General features: G+C 50.0%; 1 protein-coding gene across 1 annotated transcript; it reads left to right on the top strand.

Annotated features, from left to right (window-relative positions):
- The first annotated feature begins 5,614 nt into the window (after positions 1 to 5,614).
- OSM (oncostatin M) lies at positions 5,615 to 12,357 on the top strand. The gene is made up of 3 exons (XM_036752020.1): positions 5,615 to 5,681; positions 8,184 to 8,299; positions 11,887 to 12,357. The coding sequence occupies exons 1-3, from the start codon at positions 5,648 to 5,650 to the stop codon at positions 12,355 to 12,357; spliced, it is 621 nt and encodes a 206-aa protein (XP_036607915.1). The 5' UTR covers positions 5,615 to 5,647.
- Positions 12,358 to 19,747: the final 7,390 nt, after the last annotated feature.

A 19,747-nucleotide genomic window follows, 5' to 3' on the forward strand; every position in this document is an offset into this window, starting at 1 on the left:
GGGATCCTGTGTTCCATAAATCCAAATCAGGGATTCTGTCCAACCTCCTCTCACCCCTCTGTAGGAGCTCTGCGGAGGTTGAGACTATGAGGCCAACTTAAGATCCTCTCCTGTTGGCAAAATGATGAAGTTGCACACAAAAACTAAGCAAAGAAGGGAAGATTGTTGCCCTCTGCCTTCCTAGTTCATGTTCCCACCATTTTTATTTATGTGTGTATATGCGTATACATATATAACACAAATATATAAAAACATAGATATGTTATAGATGCATATTTTATGGGGTATATAGGGTGTTCAGGGAGGACTTCTGGTGTGAGGTCTGCTGAGACTTTTCAGGACTGCTCGTTCACCTGTTGCCCAGCTCTCACCTGTGACTCTAAGAAGCTGTAGCTTGGGCAACAACCACACCTCAGTAAACTGTCTCAGTGGGCTCAACCAGGTTGAGGGTAACTGAGAGATTTCAAGCCCATTGCTGAGTTGGGTGGGGTGTTTACCCCAAGCTTGTGAAGACATCCCTGGGTGGAACAGGCAGATGAGAACAATTTGTTCCAACAGCCATGAAGGCAGCTAAAGCAGGCGCTGTGAAATGCTGAGGGCTTGGTCAGACATCAAGGATGCCAAGGTCATCCACTGCATCTTGGGACATCTCTGGTTGTCCTGACTTTTGTCCTGCCACTGGACTTTGATGACTCAGGAAGAGAGAGTGAGGCTGATACTGAGCAACTCTGCCTCACTTAAATCCAATTTTATGCGTAAGTCAAGACATCATCCATGACGTCATTGGTCCTCTTTGAAAACAAAGGATGAAGCACAACAATATGTTATTATGTACAGGCGTATCTTGGTGACTTCACAGGTTTGGTTCCAGACTGCTGCAATAAACCGAACATCACAATAAGACGAGTCACACAAATGTTCAGGTTTCCCATTACATATAAAAGTTATATTTACGCTATATAGAGGTCTGTTAAGTGTGCAATGGTATTTTGCCCAAAAAAATGGAGACACCTAAATTTAAAAATAATTTCTTGCTCGAAATAACACTAACTGTAATCTGAGTTTCAGTGAGTTGTAATCTTTTTGCTGATGGAGGACCTTGCCTCGATGTCGATGGCCACTGATTGGTCAGGGGCTTGGTTGCTGAAGGTTGAGGTGGACAGTGACGTAAAGTTTGCTGCATCAAATGACTCCTCCCTTTCACAAAAGATTCCTCTGCAGCCATGCTGTTTGATAGCATTTTACTCACAGCAGAGCTTTCAAAATTGGAGTCAACCCTCTCAAAACCTGCTACTGCTTTATCAACTAAGCTTATGTAATATTCTCCAAGATTGTTGTGTCTCAGGGAGTAGGAAGGCCCAAGGAGAGAGAGAGAGAGAGAGGGAAAGAGAGAGAGAGAGAGAGAGAGAGAGAGAGAGAGAGAGAGAGAGAGAGGGAGGGAGGGAGGGAGAGAGAAGGAGAGACAGGGAGAGAGAGGGAGAGAGAGAGAGGGAGAGAGAGAGAGAGAGAGAGAGAGAGAGAGAGAGAGAGAGAGAGAGAGAGAGGGAGAGGGAGAGAGAGAGAGAGAGAGATAGAGAGGGAGAGAGATAGAGAGAGAGAGAGAGAGAGAGAGAGAGAGAGGGAGGGAGAGAGGGAGAGAGAGAGAGAGAGGGAGAGAGAATGGAGAGAAGAGAGACAGAGACAGAAAGACAGAGACTGAGAGAGACAGAGAGAGAAGGAGAGGGAGAGAGATGGAGAGACAGCCAGTCAATAGAGTATTAGAACATACACAATATTTATCAGTTAAGTTCACTGCCTTGTATAGTTGAAGTTCATAGCACCCAAAACAATTTCACAGATCACCGTAACAGATATAAGAATAATGAAAAAGCCCAAAATATTGTGAGAATTACCAAAATGTGACACAGAGACACGATGTTGGAAACATGGCACCAATATACTTGGTCAAAGCAGGGTTACCATAAACCTTTAATTTGTTAAAAAAATAATGATGCCATATCTATAAAGTACAATAAAATGAGGCATGTCTGTACGTTACATATATATTCGTGTCCTCATCTTCTGTGCTGTATTCTCATCATCTGTCACCTCCCTACATTTCCATTTTATAGCTGAAGATACTAAAGGTCAGAGAGGTCCTTTGTCCGAGGATGCCTAGTGAGTTGGTGCAGACCTGAGGCTTGAACCCTGGTCTCCTTGCCTCTTCAGGGCAGGAGGCAAGGCAAAAGACCAGTGACTCAATGGATCAGTCCCCTCACATCATAGTGAACATACCAACCCCATCCAGAGCTCCTCTGGCCTTTGGCACTGACTGGTTTTCTGCAAACTCATCTCGTCTGCCTTGTATAGGAAGCTGATATTACATAAGATTTTCCTTTCTTATTTGTCCACGGAACGTCTTTTGGGGGTGGGTAGGTAAGACATGAACCTCTTTTAGAGACAGAAAAACAACCCCTAGTGAGGTTGAGAGACTGGCCCCAGGCAACACCACTGTTGGGAGCCACTCTGAAGCCTCTTTTTGCCAAATCCTGTTTTATAGTTGGTCCACACGCGAGGCCGGTATTGCCTGTTTGTATGGGTGAGCTCCTGCACGTAGGTCATTTTAACTTGTCTGTGATGGGAAGGGGGACCCTTTGGCATCTCGCCAGTGTCCGCAGTTACTGACCACACAATGATCTCACCATCCTGCCCATGACTTGATTTAGAGGGACGCCACCCTTGGAAGTCCACGGGGCACGGGCCGAGAAGGACAGTTCTCAGAAACCCGGATGGCTCCCAAGGCCCTTCCTCACCTCAGTTCCTCTCCCCAAGTCACGAGGGCCCAGCTGACGTTGTCCAGGAAGATGGAGAAAGGCTGGGGCATTGTGGTCAGTTGGGGCTCTATTTATACCAGGGACCCGGCCTGTCGCAATCTGTTCCTCTAATTGTGGCTGCTATTGGGAGAACGTCACTGGGCCTTTGACCTCACTGGAAGTGCTGATGCATCCCCCTGTATGATGTATGGGGACCCCACACTGTCCAGAGGACCCCCCCCATCACTGTTTACGTGACATCTCTGTGGGGTGGGGAGAAGCTGGGAACTACTTCAGTCTTTTAGCCCTTGGATCAAGCTACCTGCTGGCCTTGCCTTCTCTACCTCTACACCCCAGCTGGGTCAGCCCCTGGCAGCAGGGTAGGACATCATTGGTAGTCGTCTTTCCTTGCTTCTGGAGGCACTGATGCCCTCCCCCGAGCCCACCAAAGCAACAACACAAAGCCCAGACCCTCCCTCACAGTCCCTTAAGGCCCTGTGAAATGTCTGAGGACACCCCTCAGCAACCTGACACCCTCTGCAATGACTGGGCATGGGGGAAGGTGGGATTAGTCTACCTCTGTGGTCCATCAATCGACAAGAAATTGTGAATATATTATTATTGGTCCCTTCTCTGACAGTCTTATTCTAGGACTTGAGAATTCTATTCTGAGATGACAGCCAAGTTGGAAGGTAGGAACTATGGCAAGACAAAAGAAAAGAGAACATAGTCTGTAGGACAGGATGTGAGAGCTGGGAGGGGCCTTAGAACAGGGAATGTGAGAGCTGGGAGGAGCCTCAGAACAGGGGATGTCAAAGCTGAGAGTGGCCTCAGAACAGGGGATATCAGAGCTGGGAGTGGCCTCAGAACAGGGGATATCAGAGCTGGGAGGGGCCTCAGAACAGGGGATGTCAAAGCTGGGAGGGGCCTTAGAACAGGGGATGTCAAAGCTGGGAGGGGCCTCAGAACAGGGGATGTCAGAGCTGGGAGTGGTCTCAGAACAGGGGATGTCAGAGCTGGGAGGGGCCTTAGAACAGCGAAAGTGAGAGCTGAGAGGGGCCTGAGAACAGGGGATGTCAAGGCTGGGAGGGGCCTTAGAACAGGGGCTGTCAAGGCTGGGAGGGGCCTCAGAACAGGGGCTGTCAGGGCTGGGAGGAGCCTTACAACCTAGAATTTTAGATTTCTTCCTCAACCTCTCAAAGAATTCTGCATTTACTTTGTGATTGAGATGGCACTGTACATAAAGGACCAGTCTGGTGCCATCGACTCCCATGTTGGCCATGTGCTGCCTGGGTGACCTGGTCGGATCAATCCCTCTGAGCTCTAGGAAACTCTTTCAGACCTTACGCTACAGATGATTTTCTGCTATGCACATTGGATGGAGTTTTACATGCTGGGAGTTCCTCGTATGGATGAAATCACAGGCATGGACTGAAGAAGCCTCCTCTCTCTTTGTACTGATTCATGGGTGCTCGTGTTTCACCCTACCTCTCCTCAAATGTAAGCTTCCTTTTGTCACCCCCCCCAGTGCCTAGTGCAGTGCTTGTAGGCACACCAGAAATATTTGGATTGACCTGAGTAGAATAACACAGGCCATGAGGAAGGGCCAGGCCTGTTGAGGTTGCCTAGTCCAGCCCCCTTATTTCTGAGTGGAGGGAAGGAAGCGGCTTGTATACTCGGGTGGTTTTCTATTAAGCTACGACAGGAAGATTCTTTGAAAAGTGTGATGGAACTCCATTCACTCAAGGGATTCTCATTCAGAGAAAGTGAAACCAAAGCCCCTGTGAGTCACAGCCTCCCTCCCGGGAGGATTCTGCCGGGCTTCTTCCCGCTACACCCAGCTCGCCCCACGACCCCCACTTTAAGCTTATTAATGCGTTATTTAAGGGCGTCTCTCCAGCCTCCCAATGGCTCGTGAAGTCCGCCAGGCAGGGGTTGCTATTCTGCTTCTTACAGATAAAAAAGAGGCTGAGAGAAGGCAAACCACCTCCTCAGGTTCACCCAAGATGATGGGCATCATGACTGGAAGGGAGGCAGGGCTCCTGGCTCCTGGCTCCTGGCTCAGCGGTTTTGACTTGAAGATGTTCTGTCCCAAGAGAGTCTAGAGAAGAAGATGGATGGGAGGAAGGGATCCGAGCAGGGGACATAGAAAGGCAGGAGGAAGAATATGACCAATGGGCACCATGGGGAATGCTAAGTGCTGGGGGCCTAAGACCTTAGAACCCTAGTTCTAAGTTCAGGGGACTTGCCTAGCACCTTGGCTCTGTGCCCAGAATGCTGGTAGTTTCCAAACATAGATGTCCCAAGAATGGTGGCGGGCTGGGGGCCAGAGAGAGAGATGACTTCCTCTCCACCCGCCACCCTTACCCGTATGCCACCTCGGGGCCCCTTCCCTCTCCCCACAAACCGCAACTTTGGGTCCTTGCCTTCCTAAGACGTCCTGGTAAAACAGCTGACGGACTGGGTGACCATATAGACCTTAGACTGCGTGTGTCCGGGTGGAGGCGTGGAGGGACCTAACCCAGCATCTCCCCCTTCTGGAGGGAGGGTCACTCCCTCCCTCTTCTCCGTGGGTGTGGGTGCCGTGACACTCTGAAGGGAAGACTGCTTAACCTCAAAGATGGTTGAATTCGAAGAATTAAAGGAGGAGCCCAGGGTCAGAGAAGAGACCGCCCATTGACTCCGCCCCGACACACAACTTTTTGGGGTCGTGTTCCCAGAAGAGCTGCCCCCACCCCCATCCTGGGAGGTGCTGGCCAGTTGGTGGAGGATAAAGTGGCCCTCGGTCCACGGGGCCCTTCAGTGTGGAGGTGTCTCAGACGAGGGAGGCCACGCTCCGGCTGCCGGCACCCAGTATGTGGGCTCGGCTCAGACTGAGCTCTCTCTTTGGTATGTACTTCCTCCCCATGCCCCATTCACTTCAGGCAGGCAGCCAGACTGCGGAGAGCGTGGGGTGGGGGGGGCAGAGATGAGAAGCCGCAGGCACCCCTCAGACTCAGAGACTGGTCCTGTGGACAGCTGATTGAATGGGACCGAGTGATACCCAAAGCCTACCATACAGAGACATCAGCTGAAGGCCCAAGGGGATGCCCTGGTAGGATGGGGCTGGTTTGTCCAAGGCTCATGGAGGAGGCAGGTGTGGAAGGAAGGATGGGGCAGGGGTGGGTGAGGAAATGTGGGGGGATCTAAGGGAAAAGAGAGCAGGAGGAAGGGAAGGATTCTCTAGTGGACAAGTCCAGATGAGTGTGGCTGGGGTATGGGCATGGCCTGGGAAGGTAGAAGGTGGGGCTTGGGGCTTAAGAAGCTCCAGAACCCTCTCTGGCTGGCTGAGGCCTCTCCTATTGGCTCTGGGATGGGTGGAAGGAGACCTGGGTCCTCGGCGTTGATGGCTTGTCTTGCTATGGCTTTGAGGAAATACCCAACTGCACCAACTCATGCATGATCCCATGCACAACCCCTCCATGCACACACAACCCAACAACATCCACATAACATCAGCTGCTATTTAGAAAGGGTTTTAGGTTTTATAAAACTCTGCACATTTAGCAGGAGTATTCTGCCCCCACCCCGTATCATACATTGTCTCATTCAGTTCTCATGGCCTTGAGTCTAGGACCTGTGATTTCATCGGGGTGAGCATATCACAAAAGGCCTATTTCTTTGAGCCCCAGAGAAATGAGATGATTCACCCAGGGTGGCACAGTCGGTTAGTATCCAAGGCTGGATGTGAACCCAGGGCTTCCAGACTCCCAGGCCACAGCCAGACATACAGAATCACCTGCCCAGAAACCAGCAGATACAAACACAGGTGACCCGTAATTCTCCCACCCTGCCTCACACAGACTCTAATTTCTCTGGCAGACAAAGAACACACAACCAACCACTCCAACCAGAGTTAGGGTAACATCAGAGAAGGGCAGCTCTCCAGAGGAGCTAGAGCTCCCCTTGTCTTTGAACACAGAAGGAAAAGGCTCCTCCCCTCCCCCCGCTCCCCGCTGGCCTCTGCACCCCTCCTCCCCCCTCCCCCCAGCCCCAGGAAGTTCACACGTGGATGGCAGAGCAGGTACGCACACACCATATACTCAGACTTACACACGTGCCCGTGATCTCGGTCCCCTGTGCAGATGCCCAGAGATGAGCTCGGTGGGGCAGCAGGAGAGGCACTGGCCAGGCCCAGGCCGCGGATGCCCTTGGGGAGCCCACTCCGGCAGCGGCTGCAGCACGTTGGGACCTAGCGAGTTCTTAGGAAATGAAAAAACAGCTGTCGCCACTTTCCTTTCATTGCGAAACCAGTCTCTTCCGACCATGTGGTTGCCCAGTGCTTGGCACCCGGGCCAGGAGCAGTAACCGCTCCCCTCCCCTTGCTGGCTCAGCCCCGGGCTTGGCTCCAGTCTCTCCTGCTGGGCACCAGACCCCATCTCCCCCTGGTGGGTGGGTGGGGGGACCCAAGCGATAAGATCTGGAAAGCTCAGAAGGCATGTTGTCTGCTGCAGAGAAGAAAATTGAAGCCCAGAGAGGGCAGGGAAGTGACCTGCCCAAGGTCACACAGCTAGAAAGTAGCAGAAGCTGCACTTGACCCCAGGTCTTCTGATGCCAAAGTCAGTGGGCCTTCTACTGTATTGCTGCCTCCCTTTGCCATAGATTTAGAGCTGAAAGGAAGCTTAGAGGTCAATCGGATCCCTGCCCTTCTTTTTACATGTGAGGAAACTGAGTCATGGAGTGGTTAGGTGATGAGTCTGAAGGAAGATTTGAATTCAGGCCCTCCTAACTGCCAGTTCAGTACTAAAGGAATAGATTGAACCTTCTTTGGGCGGGTCCTACCAGCAGCTAAACTGTCAAGTCCCTGGGCAGCCCTTTCAGGACCCTGCCTCTTCTCTCCTCTACCCCCCAAGACTATCCGGAGAAGGCCCCCTCTCTCCTGATCCAGTTAGGAGGAAGGGACAGACATCCAGAGTTGTGGGGGTGGGCGGAAGACAAAGTAGAAACAGAAACCTCTCTTCCCCACTGGAAACAGGGGCGAGAGAGCCCAAGGACCTGAGTGAGAATCCTGCCCCCACAGCCCTGACAGGCTCCAAGGATACCAAGCTGGAAAGGCCCCCCAAAGAACATCTGGCCCAATCCCTTCCCTTGGAAGTCATGCAGTTAGGAAGTGGCAAAGCTGAGATTCAACCCTGAGCCCCCTGATTCCAAACCCACCATGGCAGGAGACCCTAGGCAGGCCGTTTCCTCCCTGTGGGCCTCGGTTTCCCCTCTTCAGAATGAGATGATTTCCTCCCAGCACTGACTTAGTTCCATTCAGTGACTGGGATCCTTCCCTTCCAGGACCAAGTGGGTCCCCTGGGGTCCTCCTCCTCCCCTCAACCATGATGTCCCTACTCTCTCCTGCTGCAGGCTTGACCTGTGGTCTCTTGTGGCTGTGCCCGGTGGCCGGAAGTGCTTGCCCCGACTACCAGAAGCTCCTCAGTCAAGTCAAGAACATGTCAGAGAAAGATTTCTTGGAGTCCTTCGTAAGTGCCGGCCCCATCCTGTCCCCAAATGACCTTTATCGCTTTGGTCTATTCAGGCTTCCCTGTTGAGCTGAGGGATGATCAGCTGGGTGCAGTGGGTAGAACATCGGCCTTAGAGTTCAAATCCTGCCTCAGATATGTCCTTTGCTGTGCGTGACCCTGGGCGAGTCACTTAACCTCACTTTCCTCATATGTAAAAGGGGGTTAATAACAGCACCTACCCCCCAAAGCTGTGAGAACCAAGTACTATTTTCTGCCCCCATAATCTGTAACACATCTATGTCTACGTAGGCACAGGCACACGGGCGGCTTTGGAGATGTTAATGTGCTTGTGTAATGTTAGCTCTGAGGATAATGAGTGAGGATGACCGTGGACATGGCTCCTGATCGAGGCAAGGAGCGAGGGAAGGGACATCACCGGCTCATAAATTGATAGATGGAGGGTCCTTGGAGAACCAGCCCCTTCGATGTCTCTCGTTGTTGGGTTGTGTTCAATCGTCTTTGACTCTCTGTGACCCCGTTTCGGGTTTTCTTGGCAGAGATACTGGAGTGCTGCCATTCCCTTCTCCAGCTCATTTTACAGACAAGGAAACTGAGGCACACAGGGTGAAGTGACTTGCCCAGGGTCACCCAGCTAGGAAGTGTCTGAGACCACATTTGAACTCAGGTCTTCCTGACTCCGTGCATGGCATGCTCTCTTTTGTGTCCCAACCCCTTCATTTTACAAATAAGGAAACAGGCCTAGAGAGGATCCATTGTTACACTTCCCCCCATGCTTCTGCCTGCACTTGGGGCTTCTGTCCTTCCTTCCACCTCCTGTAAGGTTGTTCTTAGTGCCCGTGGTTTCCTCATCTCGCCTACATACAAATATGGGTCATTGATAAAGATCTAGCCAGGGAACTGAGGAGTGGTCAGAGGAGGAGACCCAGCAGATGGCGGTCGTGAGAAAGCAGGAGAGAGAGCATCCAGGAGAGGAGGGTGATGGAGAGTGCCAAGGGCATCAGGAGGCCAAGGAGGATGGGGAGTGAGGGGAGTCCTGGGATCGGCTGTTAGGAAAGCCTTGCTGGGAGGGGAATGACAAGGTCAGAGGCCAGGCTCAGTGGGTTTGGAAAACCCCCTAACAATGAGAACAGCCTCAGAATGGGACGGGCCAAGTGGGGAGGTGGTGAGTTCCCCGTGGCTAGATGGCTTCAAGCAGAGGGTGAATGTCCCTTTGGCAGCCGCATCCTAGATGCAACAGCTTCTGTGGAGTCCCTCTTCTTTTCTTAGCCTCAGTTTCTTTATCTGTCAAATGAAGAAATTGGACTCTGAGGCCCCTTCTAGCTCTAATGATACCAGATTTATAGTGTGTGACATCATCACCTTTGTCTGTCATCATTGTGGCTAATGTGTTAGGGCTTGTAAAGCCGCATACACACACACACACACACACACACACACACACACACACGCAAAATCTCGTTTCATTCTCAGAACAACTCTAGGAGGTAGGTTCTTTTATCATTCCCACTTTACAGATGAACGAACTGAGGGGTGGCCAGGGTCATACAGTTAAGGAAATGTGTCAGGTAGGATGCTTCCCACCCACTACCTATGGATGTCCCCCAAGGCTGTACCCTGGGCACTCTGCTCTTCTCCGTCTAGAATACGGGGACCTCATTAGCTCCCACGGGTTCTTCTCTCTCTCCTGAACTAGTCTCCCATCACCACCTGCCATAGGCACCTCAAAACCCACCCATGCAAACTAGAGCTCATCTCTCCCCTCTTCTCAACTTTCCCTCCTCCTAGTGAGCCAGGCTTAGCACCTGGCGCCATCCTTGACACCCCCCCCCCCCCCCCCCCCCCCCCCCCCCGCTCAGCCCCCAAGGCCAATCCATCACTAAAGAACGCCTCTGCCCTCCCTGTGCCTCTCAGATCCTCCCTCTTTTCTCCATTCATCTTCTTTCTCCAGGACTCTCACGATAACCTGGTTGGTCTCCCTTTACTAAGTCTCTCCCCCCTCTAATCCATCTTCCAATAGTTGTCAAAGTGGCATTCTTTAAAAGACTGAAGTAACCCCCTCCAGGATCAAGCAGAAAGTCTTCTGCTTGGCATTCACTCAAAGCCCTTCCCAACCTGGCTCCTTCCTACTTTCCAGTCTTCATACACCTTTCTCTCCTGCACACTCTCCCTAATAGTACTGCCCTCCCTGAGAGATCATTATCATTCAGTCATTTTCATTCTTATCCAACTCTCCGTGACCCCATTTGGGGTTTTCTTGACACAGTAACTGGAGTGGTTTGCCATCTGCCTCTCCGTTTTATAGATGAGCAAACTGAGGCCAAAAGGTTAAGTGACTCGCCCAGGGTCACATAGCTAGTTAGTGTCTGAGGCCGGATTTCACTCTATCCACTACTTTCCATTTTCTCTATCTTGCATGTACCTAGTGGTTTTCATGATTTCTCCCCATTAGAACATCAGCTCTTTCAGGACAGGAAACTCATATTTGCCCTACTTTGTGTACTGGGCACTTAGTACAAAGCCTGGCATACAATAAGCTCCTTTTCCGGGGAGGGGGCAATCAGGGTTAAGTGACTTGCCCAGGGTCACACAGCTAGTTAAGTGTCTGAGGCTGGATTTGAACTCAGGTCCTCCTGACTCCAGGGCCTATGCTCCATCCACTGTGCCACCCAGCTGCCCCACAGTAAGTTCTTAATAAATGCCTAACATCAAGCCCAGATCTGCCTCCTTCTTACCCAAGGTCTGCCCTCTTGGGCCAAACAGAAGCAAGTCAATCCTGCTTCCGAACAACAACCCTGCTCCTCTCAGACAGCTGCTATCTCCCCCAGAGGCTTCTCTATTCTCCTTCCTCCAGCTCCTCCTGCTGGAGTCAGAGGAGCTGGGTTCAAATCCCACCTTGGGCATTTACTCCATATCTCTTCATCTCCTCCTCTGAGGTTTCTCCCCAAACCAGATCTAGGATCCCATGAAATCCTCCCGATTCAGAGTCATTCATTAAATGGAAGGATTAGAGTAGATGGCCCTTTCCCAGCTCTAGCTTTACAAGCCTACTATCTTTTGATTCCCTAAGAGCTTTGGGAAGAGTTTCCTCTGGGGACCTAAGGTGTTTGACTGTGGGTTTGGTTCCTTTAACCTCTGAACTGTCCTATAGTGAGATGGCCTGCCTCAGGAAGTAGAGAGCTCCCTGTCAGTGAAGGCTTCAGGAAAAGTCTGGAAAGTGTTGGAGAAGGAATTCTGGCTCTGTTCCTGGCTACCCTAATGGCCTGAACTATGATAATCTCCCAGGGAGGGCAGTATTACCAGGGAGAGTCTGCAGGACAGAAAAGTGTATGAAGAGCCATGTTGGGAAGGGCTTTGAGTGAATGCCAAGCAGAAGACTCTGACATTAGGTGACTCTGGGTCTCAGTTTCCTCCTCTGGCCCATGAGGGACTTTGGCCTAGCTGATCCCTCACATCCCTGTCAGATCTCCCCATTCTGTCTGTCTAGGACTGAGCCACCTGTCACTTGGGGAGCTTCCATCCTGGGTTGGCCAGAGCTGGGGGTTTTGCTTCTAGACATCCCCAACTCTCGTCTCTTTTCTCCTCAGATGTCTGATCAAGGCCTAAACTTACTGCATCCCCAAGTTATCTGCCAAGAGAGAGCAGACTTCCCCAAGCTGGAGACCCTTAAAGACTTACCTCCAGTCGCCTTCCTCCAGAATGTGAGTCAGATCCTGCACCAAGTTGAACAGGAACTCAAGGAACCCACCTTCAAGTTGATGATTCGCCACATTCAAGGCATCGATAACAACATCTGCTGCCTGCTTCACACCCTCCCCAATGCCCCTGCTGCCTGCCCTACTCCTGGAAACAAAAGGACCCCGTCCCCAACTCCAACTGCTGGAAGTTTCTCATGGAAATCAGAGAGATGTAAGACCATAAAAAGTTACCAGCGCTTCATGAAGGATGTGGCAAAAGTGCTAGAAACATGGCCTCCCAGCCCTGGGGAGGAAAAAAGGAATAGACATTCCCTTCTCCAAGTTCTGCTTGGCCAGAGGCAGAACGTGAGGGCAGGCTGACTCAACCCTAGGGGCACGGTGCTACATGAGCCTCCAGGAAGTGGCACCAGAGGTCTCTACTGGGCTGCCTGAAGAACGGTGACATTGGAGGTGGTGGGCCCAAGGGCTCACCTGCTTATCCAGCTGTCAGCTGGTTCTCACTCTGGGCTTAGAAATGTTGCACTTTAATGGAGGGGGGATTCCTGACATCTCCCCCAAAAGTGATTGATATACTGCTGTTATTGGGATGAATTCTACCCACCCCCCCCACCCCGGCCTTCTCTATTCCTTGAGGGCTGCCCATTCAGGTCACAGGGCTGCCAGAGCTCAAGCCTCATGACTCTTTATGAATCAGAGGCCGACTTTCCATTGATTCAGGGGTCTGATGACAAGGCTTGACTCAGGGCCCAGTGCCTGACTTGTTCTCACCCCCACCCCCTAAGCTCCCTTCTGGGGGCCTTAGCTCCATTCTTTCTGCTCTGACTTCACCACCCCCTGGGCCCCTAAGAGTTCTCCTTTTTTGAGGGCTAGGGCGGATGGTTTGGGAATGGGGGGAGTCAGGAAAGTACATGACCAGTAGGGGCCTCATGCTAAGGGGCTAGCCTCCCCTCCTCTCACTCCCTCACCTCCCAATAGATACTGCAGATGGTTCCCAGGGTAAGAAAGGGGTCGTCCCCCCTGGTGATGTGGCCCAACATTATTCTGTCTGCCCTCTAAAATAATGACTCACTGAGATAGAAATTTTGCCACTTGGGGAGAGATTGCTGCTGGACAGCAAGTGTCCCCCAGGGCTGATTCCCTGGGATCTAAGACCCCCCATCCCTGCCCATCCCTGAGGGCACAGAGAATAATTTATCAACTTTCTATTTATATTTATTTATTAGACATGTATTTAACAGTAAGATATTGATATCTGATCTATTTAAAATTCACCTATTTTTCTAAAGCTATTGTGTGTGTGTCTGTTTGCTGTCATGTGGGAAGGGGGGGGATTGTGGTTAAGGCCTACAGGGCTGGAATGGGCTCCTGCGGGGGGGTCCCCTAACACAAGTGACCTTGGAAGTCACTGATACCACACAGAAGCCCAGAGATATTAAACAATTTGCTCTGTCAGTGAGAGCTTGTATCTATGGTATCTGAATAAGTCTGAGTGTGTGTGTGTATGCACATGTGTGTGCACATGTGTGTACATGCATGTATGCATATGTGTGTGTGTGTATGTTTGCATGTAACAAGTATATTCTAGTTCATTATTCCAGAGCCAGGCTCCATCCTCCCTCAAGGGTCTGGGGGTGCCCCAAGCAGTTGGGGTATCTTTTCTTACACTGTCACTCAAGCCCTCACTGGCTCTATGTCCTCCACTGTTAGCCATCAATGAGATTAGTTGTTCTTCACTTATGTCCAACTCTTTGTGACCCCATTGGGGGTTTTCTTGGAGGATACTGGAGTGGTTTGCCATTTCCTTCTCCAGCTCATTGTATAGGTGTAGAAACTGAGGCAGACAGAGTGAAGTGACTTGCCCAGGGTCACCAAGCCTGGAAGTGTCTGAGGCTGGATTTGAACTCAGATCTTTCTGACTCTAAGCCCGGGGGGGGGGGGCCATCCACTGCACCGCCCAGCAGCCCAAAGAGACTAGTACTCCAGTTTTTTTTAACATGAAGAGTTATTATGAATTCATACAAGAGCAGATGCACAAATACTTTCCCCAGTACTTTGCAGATGCACTCTCCCCATACCACCTCAGACACCGAGGAATGTGGGCTCAGGCTGAGCATGGCTTCTGCCCAGCACTGGGCCCACCAAGGTCACATCTCAATTCAGCCTTGTCTCGTGTGCTGCTGGCCTGGATCCCTGAGGAGCCTCTCCGTCCTGGATGACTGCAAAACCATGAGGGACTCCGTGCACGGTCAGTGGCCATTGGCTGTTACACATGTGGTGTTAGTCAACCAGCATTTATTATGCACCATGGGCAGGGCACTGTGCTAAGTGCTGGGAATATAAATAGAAGCAGAAAGAAAGACAGTCCCTGCCCCCAAGGAGCTTTCCTGCTAATACAAAGAAGGAAGCTGAAGGAGAGGTGAGGGTGGGGAAGGAAGGTACCCGGTGCAGGGAATGATGGAGAAATCCTGAATGCAGCCTGGTGAGAGCTTTACAGTAGGTGCTAGGAGGAGCTGTCCAATCACAGGGAAGCCAGCTAAACCAACCCCTTCATCATATGAAGGATAGAAGCTGAGCCCAAGAAGAGAGTGACACACCAAGGTCATATAGCAATGCATCCCTCAGGTTCAGGGGACACTTGTGCCTCCATGGAGCCTCCATTGGTTCTGATACTTTGAATGGTGATAAGACACACCCCCAGCTCCCTCTCAGTGCTGCTGTGAGCAGAGCTTCTAGTTGGCCAAAGAAATGTTGGGGCAGGAAGTATAACTAGCACAAGGCCAATGGAGCTTTGCCCTAGGGTGCTGACATAGAGTGGGGTGGAGGGTACCACTTCTCTTTCCTCAGTAGCCTTTCAGCCTTCTCTACATATTTCCTAACTGAGGGTAACTAAGGCCATTCTGCCATGATGGCTTTCAGAAAACACCACTCCAGAGAAAATGCTGATGGAATTCATCCAGCCTGGTGGTGACTTAGCCACCCCGTGTCATAATCACTGGCTCTCAGACTTTCAGAGCTGGAAAAGGTCTCTGAGGCCATGACTGCTCAGGGGTCTCTTCGACGGCACAAGCCAGGAGCTGTTTGGTGTTGGGCAGAATGCCCTCAAGCGGCTTCCTCATTCTGTTGATTAGCTGTTATCTAACCTTCCAGAGAAGATATGACATGAGGGGGAATCCTTCTTCATTTCATTCTACTTTTGGTTGGCTCCAAGCATTAGAAAGGTGGCTAGGTGACTCAGTGGATGGAGCTTCCCCCTGGAGTCAGGTAGACCTGAGTTCAAATCTGCTTACTAGCTGCGTGACTCTGGATAAGTCACTTCACCCTGTTTGCCTGAGTTTCCTCATCCATAAAACGAGCTGGAGAAGGAAATGGCAAACCAGTCCAGTTTCTTTGCCAAGAAAACCCCAAATGAGGTCACAAAAGTCAGCCACGACTGGGAAACCACTGAACAACAACCAATTGTTAGGAAATCCTTCCCTCCATCAAGCCGAAATCTCCAGTGTAACTCGCACCCACTGCTCCCGGTTCTGCCCACTGGGGCCGAGCTGATTTGTCTCCCCCAAGACAGCCCTACAAACACTTGGAGACAACTTATTGCAGCCCCCGACTCTTCTTTTCTCCAGGCTAGGTCTCCCCACTTGCTTCAAGTTCTCCTATTGGCTTGGACTCCAATCCAGCCTCTTCCTGAAGACTTCCCACAGGAGGCTCATTCCACTTTGAGATAATCCTAATTAGAAGAATTTCCCTAAACGTCCATTTCACAACTCCCTTCCCCCACCCCCTCCCTGGATCTGCCCTCTGGAGCCAAGCTCTTGTTCCCTCTTCATCTTCAAAGAGGACCAATGACATCATGGGTGATGCCTTGACTTGCGTGTTAATTGGATTGAAGTGAGGCAGGTTGTGCAAAGTTGTCAGCCTCGCTCTCTCTTCCAAGTGGAATAAAGCTAATCCCCCATCCCCCAACAGCCTTCTAAGGATTGAAAGCCAGTCATCCCGTCCCTTCCTGAGTCTTCTCCAAGCTAAACATTCTGAGTTCCCATAACCCCTTCTCCTCTCGCACAGCCCTTCACTGTCCTGGTTGCCCTGTGGGTGCTCTCCCACTCGGCACCGACGGTCCCCAACTGTGATCTCCTCCAGACCTGAGCACGATGCTCTAGATGGGGTACAGTAAGGAAAGCCCAGGATGACTTTCACCTCCTCATTCTTGGCTCCTGCTCCCAAAGCCCAAGTGTCTGGCTCCATGTCGCACACACCGCTGAGTCATAATGAGTTTACACTAGTCATCCAGTTTTGCACAAACTACTGCTTCATCTCCCATCTTCCCCATCCTGTGCTTGTGCAAGAGATTTATTTTTTTACACAACCTAAGGGCAAGACACTGTATTTCATCATGCCAGACTTGGCCCATTGTCCCAGCCTGCCAAGATCTTTTTAGAGTTCGATTCTGTCATCCCGGGTGTCAGTTACCCCTCCCAGCTTTGCATCATCTAAAAACTTAGTAATGAAGACAACTCTATCTCCATCTAAGTCACTGACAAAAAGGTTGCCAAGGACAGGGCCCTGTGGCATCCCACTAGGTTCTACTTCTCCTAGGTTGAAATGATGTCGTTAATTCCACCCCAGCTCCCTACTCTTCAACAGATACAACATAACAATTAATGAAAGCATTCAATGCACCCCACCTCATTTTGTACATGAGGAGCCCAAGGGAGGAAGAAGGGGGAATTGTGGGTCCATGGTCACCTAGGCGGTAAGTGGTGGAGCCAGCATGCTGTAGAGAAGCAGAATTTATCTGACCACGGAGTTCAGTTTGTCCTCAAACGACTTAACTGTGCCAGTGTTCAGAGGACATCCTTCCCCCTTCTCTCCAAAGATATTGTAAGAAACTTTCTCCTTTCTATATCTTCTCAAAGTCTGTCGAAACCAAAATGAACCACGTCCAATTCAGAAGACTCAATAACCAATTCAACCCAAAACATGTTTATTGGGCACCTACTATGTTATTCTTCAGTCATTTCAGTCGTATCTGATTCTTCGTGACCACATTTAGACTTTTCTTGGCAAAGATACCGGAGGGGTTTGCAATTTCCTTCTCCAGCTCGTTTTACAGATGAGGAAACTGAGGCAAACAGGGTGAATGGACTTGCTCAGAATCACACAGCTAGTGAGTGTCTGAAGTCATATTTGAATTCAGACTCCAGGACCAATGCTTTATCCACTGGAGAGCCCCCTAGCTGCCTGCCCCTCGCTATGTGGAAGGCGCCAAGCAATATGAAGAGATACAGACAAAAATTGCAACAGTTTCCTTTTGGAAAAGGAAACAGCATCTGCTGAGACTTGGTCTTGGTGATTTCTGCCTCCTGTGGTTGTTCTGAGAGTCATTTAATGCATTCCAGAGATGCTGGCTGTTGTTATCATACTTAGAGTCTTCCAAGATCAGTGGTTGAATACTCCATTCTAGAGTTCTGCAATGAATGAACATCTATCCAAATGACTCTCCATACTTCCCAGAATCTACTGTGTTATTCCCTTTCGAAAACCCTAAGATCTCATGTCTGCAGGGGTGTGCCAGAGAAGCTGGAAAGAGCCCATAATTAAAATTTCAAGGTGAGCATTCACACCTCAGAAATGGGCAGTTTGTGGAGAAGAAAAGTGAGAGCGTGGAAATAATGCTGAGCTTGGAGACCTAGGGCTTGGGTTCAAATCCTGCCTTGGCCACTTGCTAGCTGTGTGATCCTGGACAAGCCGTTTAACTTTTACCTGCCTCAGTTTCTTCCCCTGTAAGACGAAGACATTGTGCCACGCAGCTTCCAGATCGAGGATTCTAAGAGAAGTGGTCATATTGTCGAGGCCAGAATTCTAGGCCAGCTCCTCTGCCTCCAGTTCCACTGGATTCTACAAAGCCTCGGTTAAGAGAAATGACTTGTCCAGGGTCATGCTGTGAATTAGTGACAGCTTCCCAAGTCACGGGTGGGGGGAGACAAGAGTCAGGGTGTGGCTAACGCCCAGGATGGAAAATCCCACTGGCCTGCCCCAGCCTTGCCTTTCTGCTTCCAACCCCAGCTCAATCATTTCTGCCTGGGGCTGTGGTGGAGGGGTTTTCTTGGCTGAGTCTGCTGGGAAGTCGTGGGTGTGAGGTTCAGGGTGGCACACAGGGGTGGAGGGGCTGGGGAGTGGTAGATAGACACCAAAAGGCATCAGAGGCTGGGGAGGGAAGGAATCACAGAATCTCAGAGCCCAAAGGGATCTCAGAGATCCTTTAGGCCAATCTGTGCCTGACCAAGAATGCCTTGTAGAGCAGCCCCATGTGGTCAGCCAGAAGGCCTCCTGGGCTGGGGAACTCATTACCTCCAGAGGCAGCCTTTTCTACTTTGGATGGTTCTTCTTGGTGGGAAGGCTTACTTTTGTATCAAGCCTAAACCAATCTTCTTGTGGTTGTGGTTCTGACTACCTCATTCTGCCCTCTAGGACCAAAGGGAACAAGACTAATTTCTCTTCCACATGACAGACCTCCAGATCCTTGAAGGTAGCTGATATGGGCCCCCAGAATCTTTTCTCCTCCAGACGAAACCTCCTTAGTCCTTTCGAAACATTCTTATGTGGCAAAGACTTCAACATTCTAATCGGCCTTGTATATGCTTAAGTTTATTCAGGTCTTTCTTAAAACAAGGCATCCAGACCAGAACACTATTCTCCACATGGAGTCAGGCCAGGACCATGGAGCAGAACCACCATAGTCTTGGACACTATAGACTGAGATCACATTCACTCTTTTGGTCGCTGTACCACAATATTGATGCACATGGTGCCTGAAAAAGCCAGGCCTTTTTCAGAAAAACTGGCATCTAACCAATCCTTCCCCATCTTGTATTCAGGAGGATGATTTTTTAAACCTGTTTAAGGCTTCGAATTTATTCCTACTAAATTTTATCTGATCAAATTCTACCTAATGTTCTAGTCCGTCAAGATCTTTTTGGATCCTGAGTGTCATCCAGTATGTTACTTACCCGCCCCCTCCAGTTTTGTGCCACCTGCAGATTTGATAACATGCCCTCTCTTCCTTTATCCAAGTCACTGATAAAAATGTTAAATAGTATATGGCCAAGTGGAGATTCCCAAGCCTTTTCACTGGAGACCTCTTTACAAGTTAACATTAATGACTACCCTTTGCATCTGGCCATTTGACCTGTTCTGAAACTACCTAATTGTACTATCAGCTATTCTAGCCTGTGAATCTTTTATCTTTTCCATAAGAATATGAGTCAAATGTTTTGTTTTTCTTTTTTTAAATTTAATTTAATTTATTTAATATATTTAGTTTTTAGCATTGATTTTCACAAGAGTTTGAATTACGAATTTTCTCCCCATTTCTACCCTCCTGCCCACTCCAAGATGGCATATATTCTGGTTGCCCCATTCCCCAGTCAGCCCTCCCTTCTGTCACCCCACTCCCCTCCCATCCCCCTTTCCCTTCTTGTAGGGCAAGATAAATTTCTACACCCCATGGCCTGTGTATCTTATTTCCTAGTTGCATGCAAAAACTTTTTTGTTTTTGTTTTTGAATGTCTGCTTTTTAAAACTTTGAGTTCCAAATTCTCTCCCCTCTTCCCTCCTGGCCCACTCTCCTTAAGAAGGCAAGCAATTCAACATAGGCCACATGCATATCATTATGTAAAACCCTTCCACAATACTCATGTTGTGAAAGATTAACTATGTTTTGCTCTTTCCTAAGCTATCCCCCTTTATTGAATTT

Source organism: Trichosurus vulpecula, chromosome 1 (genome assembly GCF_011100635.1).
Source record: "Trichosurus vulpecula isolate mTriVul1 chromosome 1, mTriVul1.pri, whole genome shotgun sequence".
NCBI classification, from domain to species: domain Eukaryota; kingdom Metazoa; phylum Chordata; class Mammalia; order Diprotodontia; family Phalangeridae; genus Trichosurus; species Trichosurus vulpecula.

Coding starts and splice junctions, on each gene's coding strand:
- OSM (XM_036752020.1), top strand. CDS start 5,648: ATGTGGGCTCGGCTCAGACTGAGCTCTCTCTTTG. Junction 5,682..8,183: donor CAGACTGAGCTCTCTCTTTG/GTATGTACTTCC, acceptor CTCCTGCTGCAG/GCTTGACCTGTGGTCTCTTG. Junction 8,300..11,886: donor AAGATTTCTTGGAGTCCTTC/GTAAGTGCCGGC, acceptor TTTTCTCCTCAG/ATGTCTGATCAAGGCCTAAA.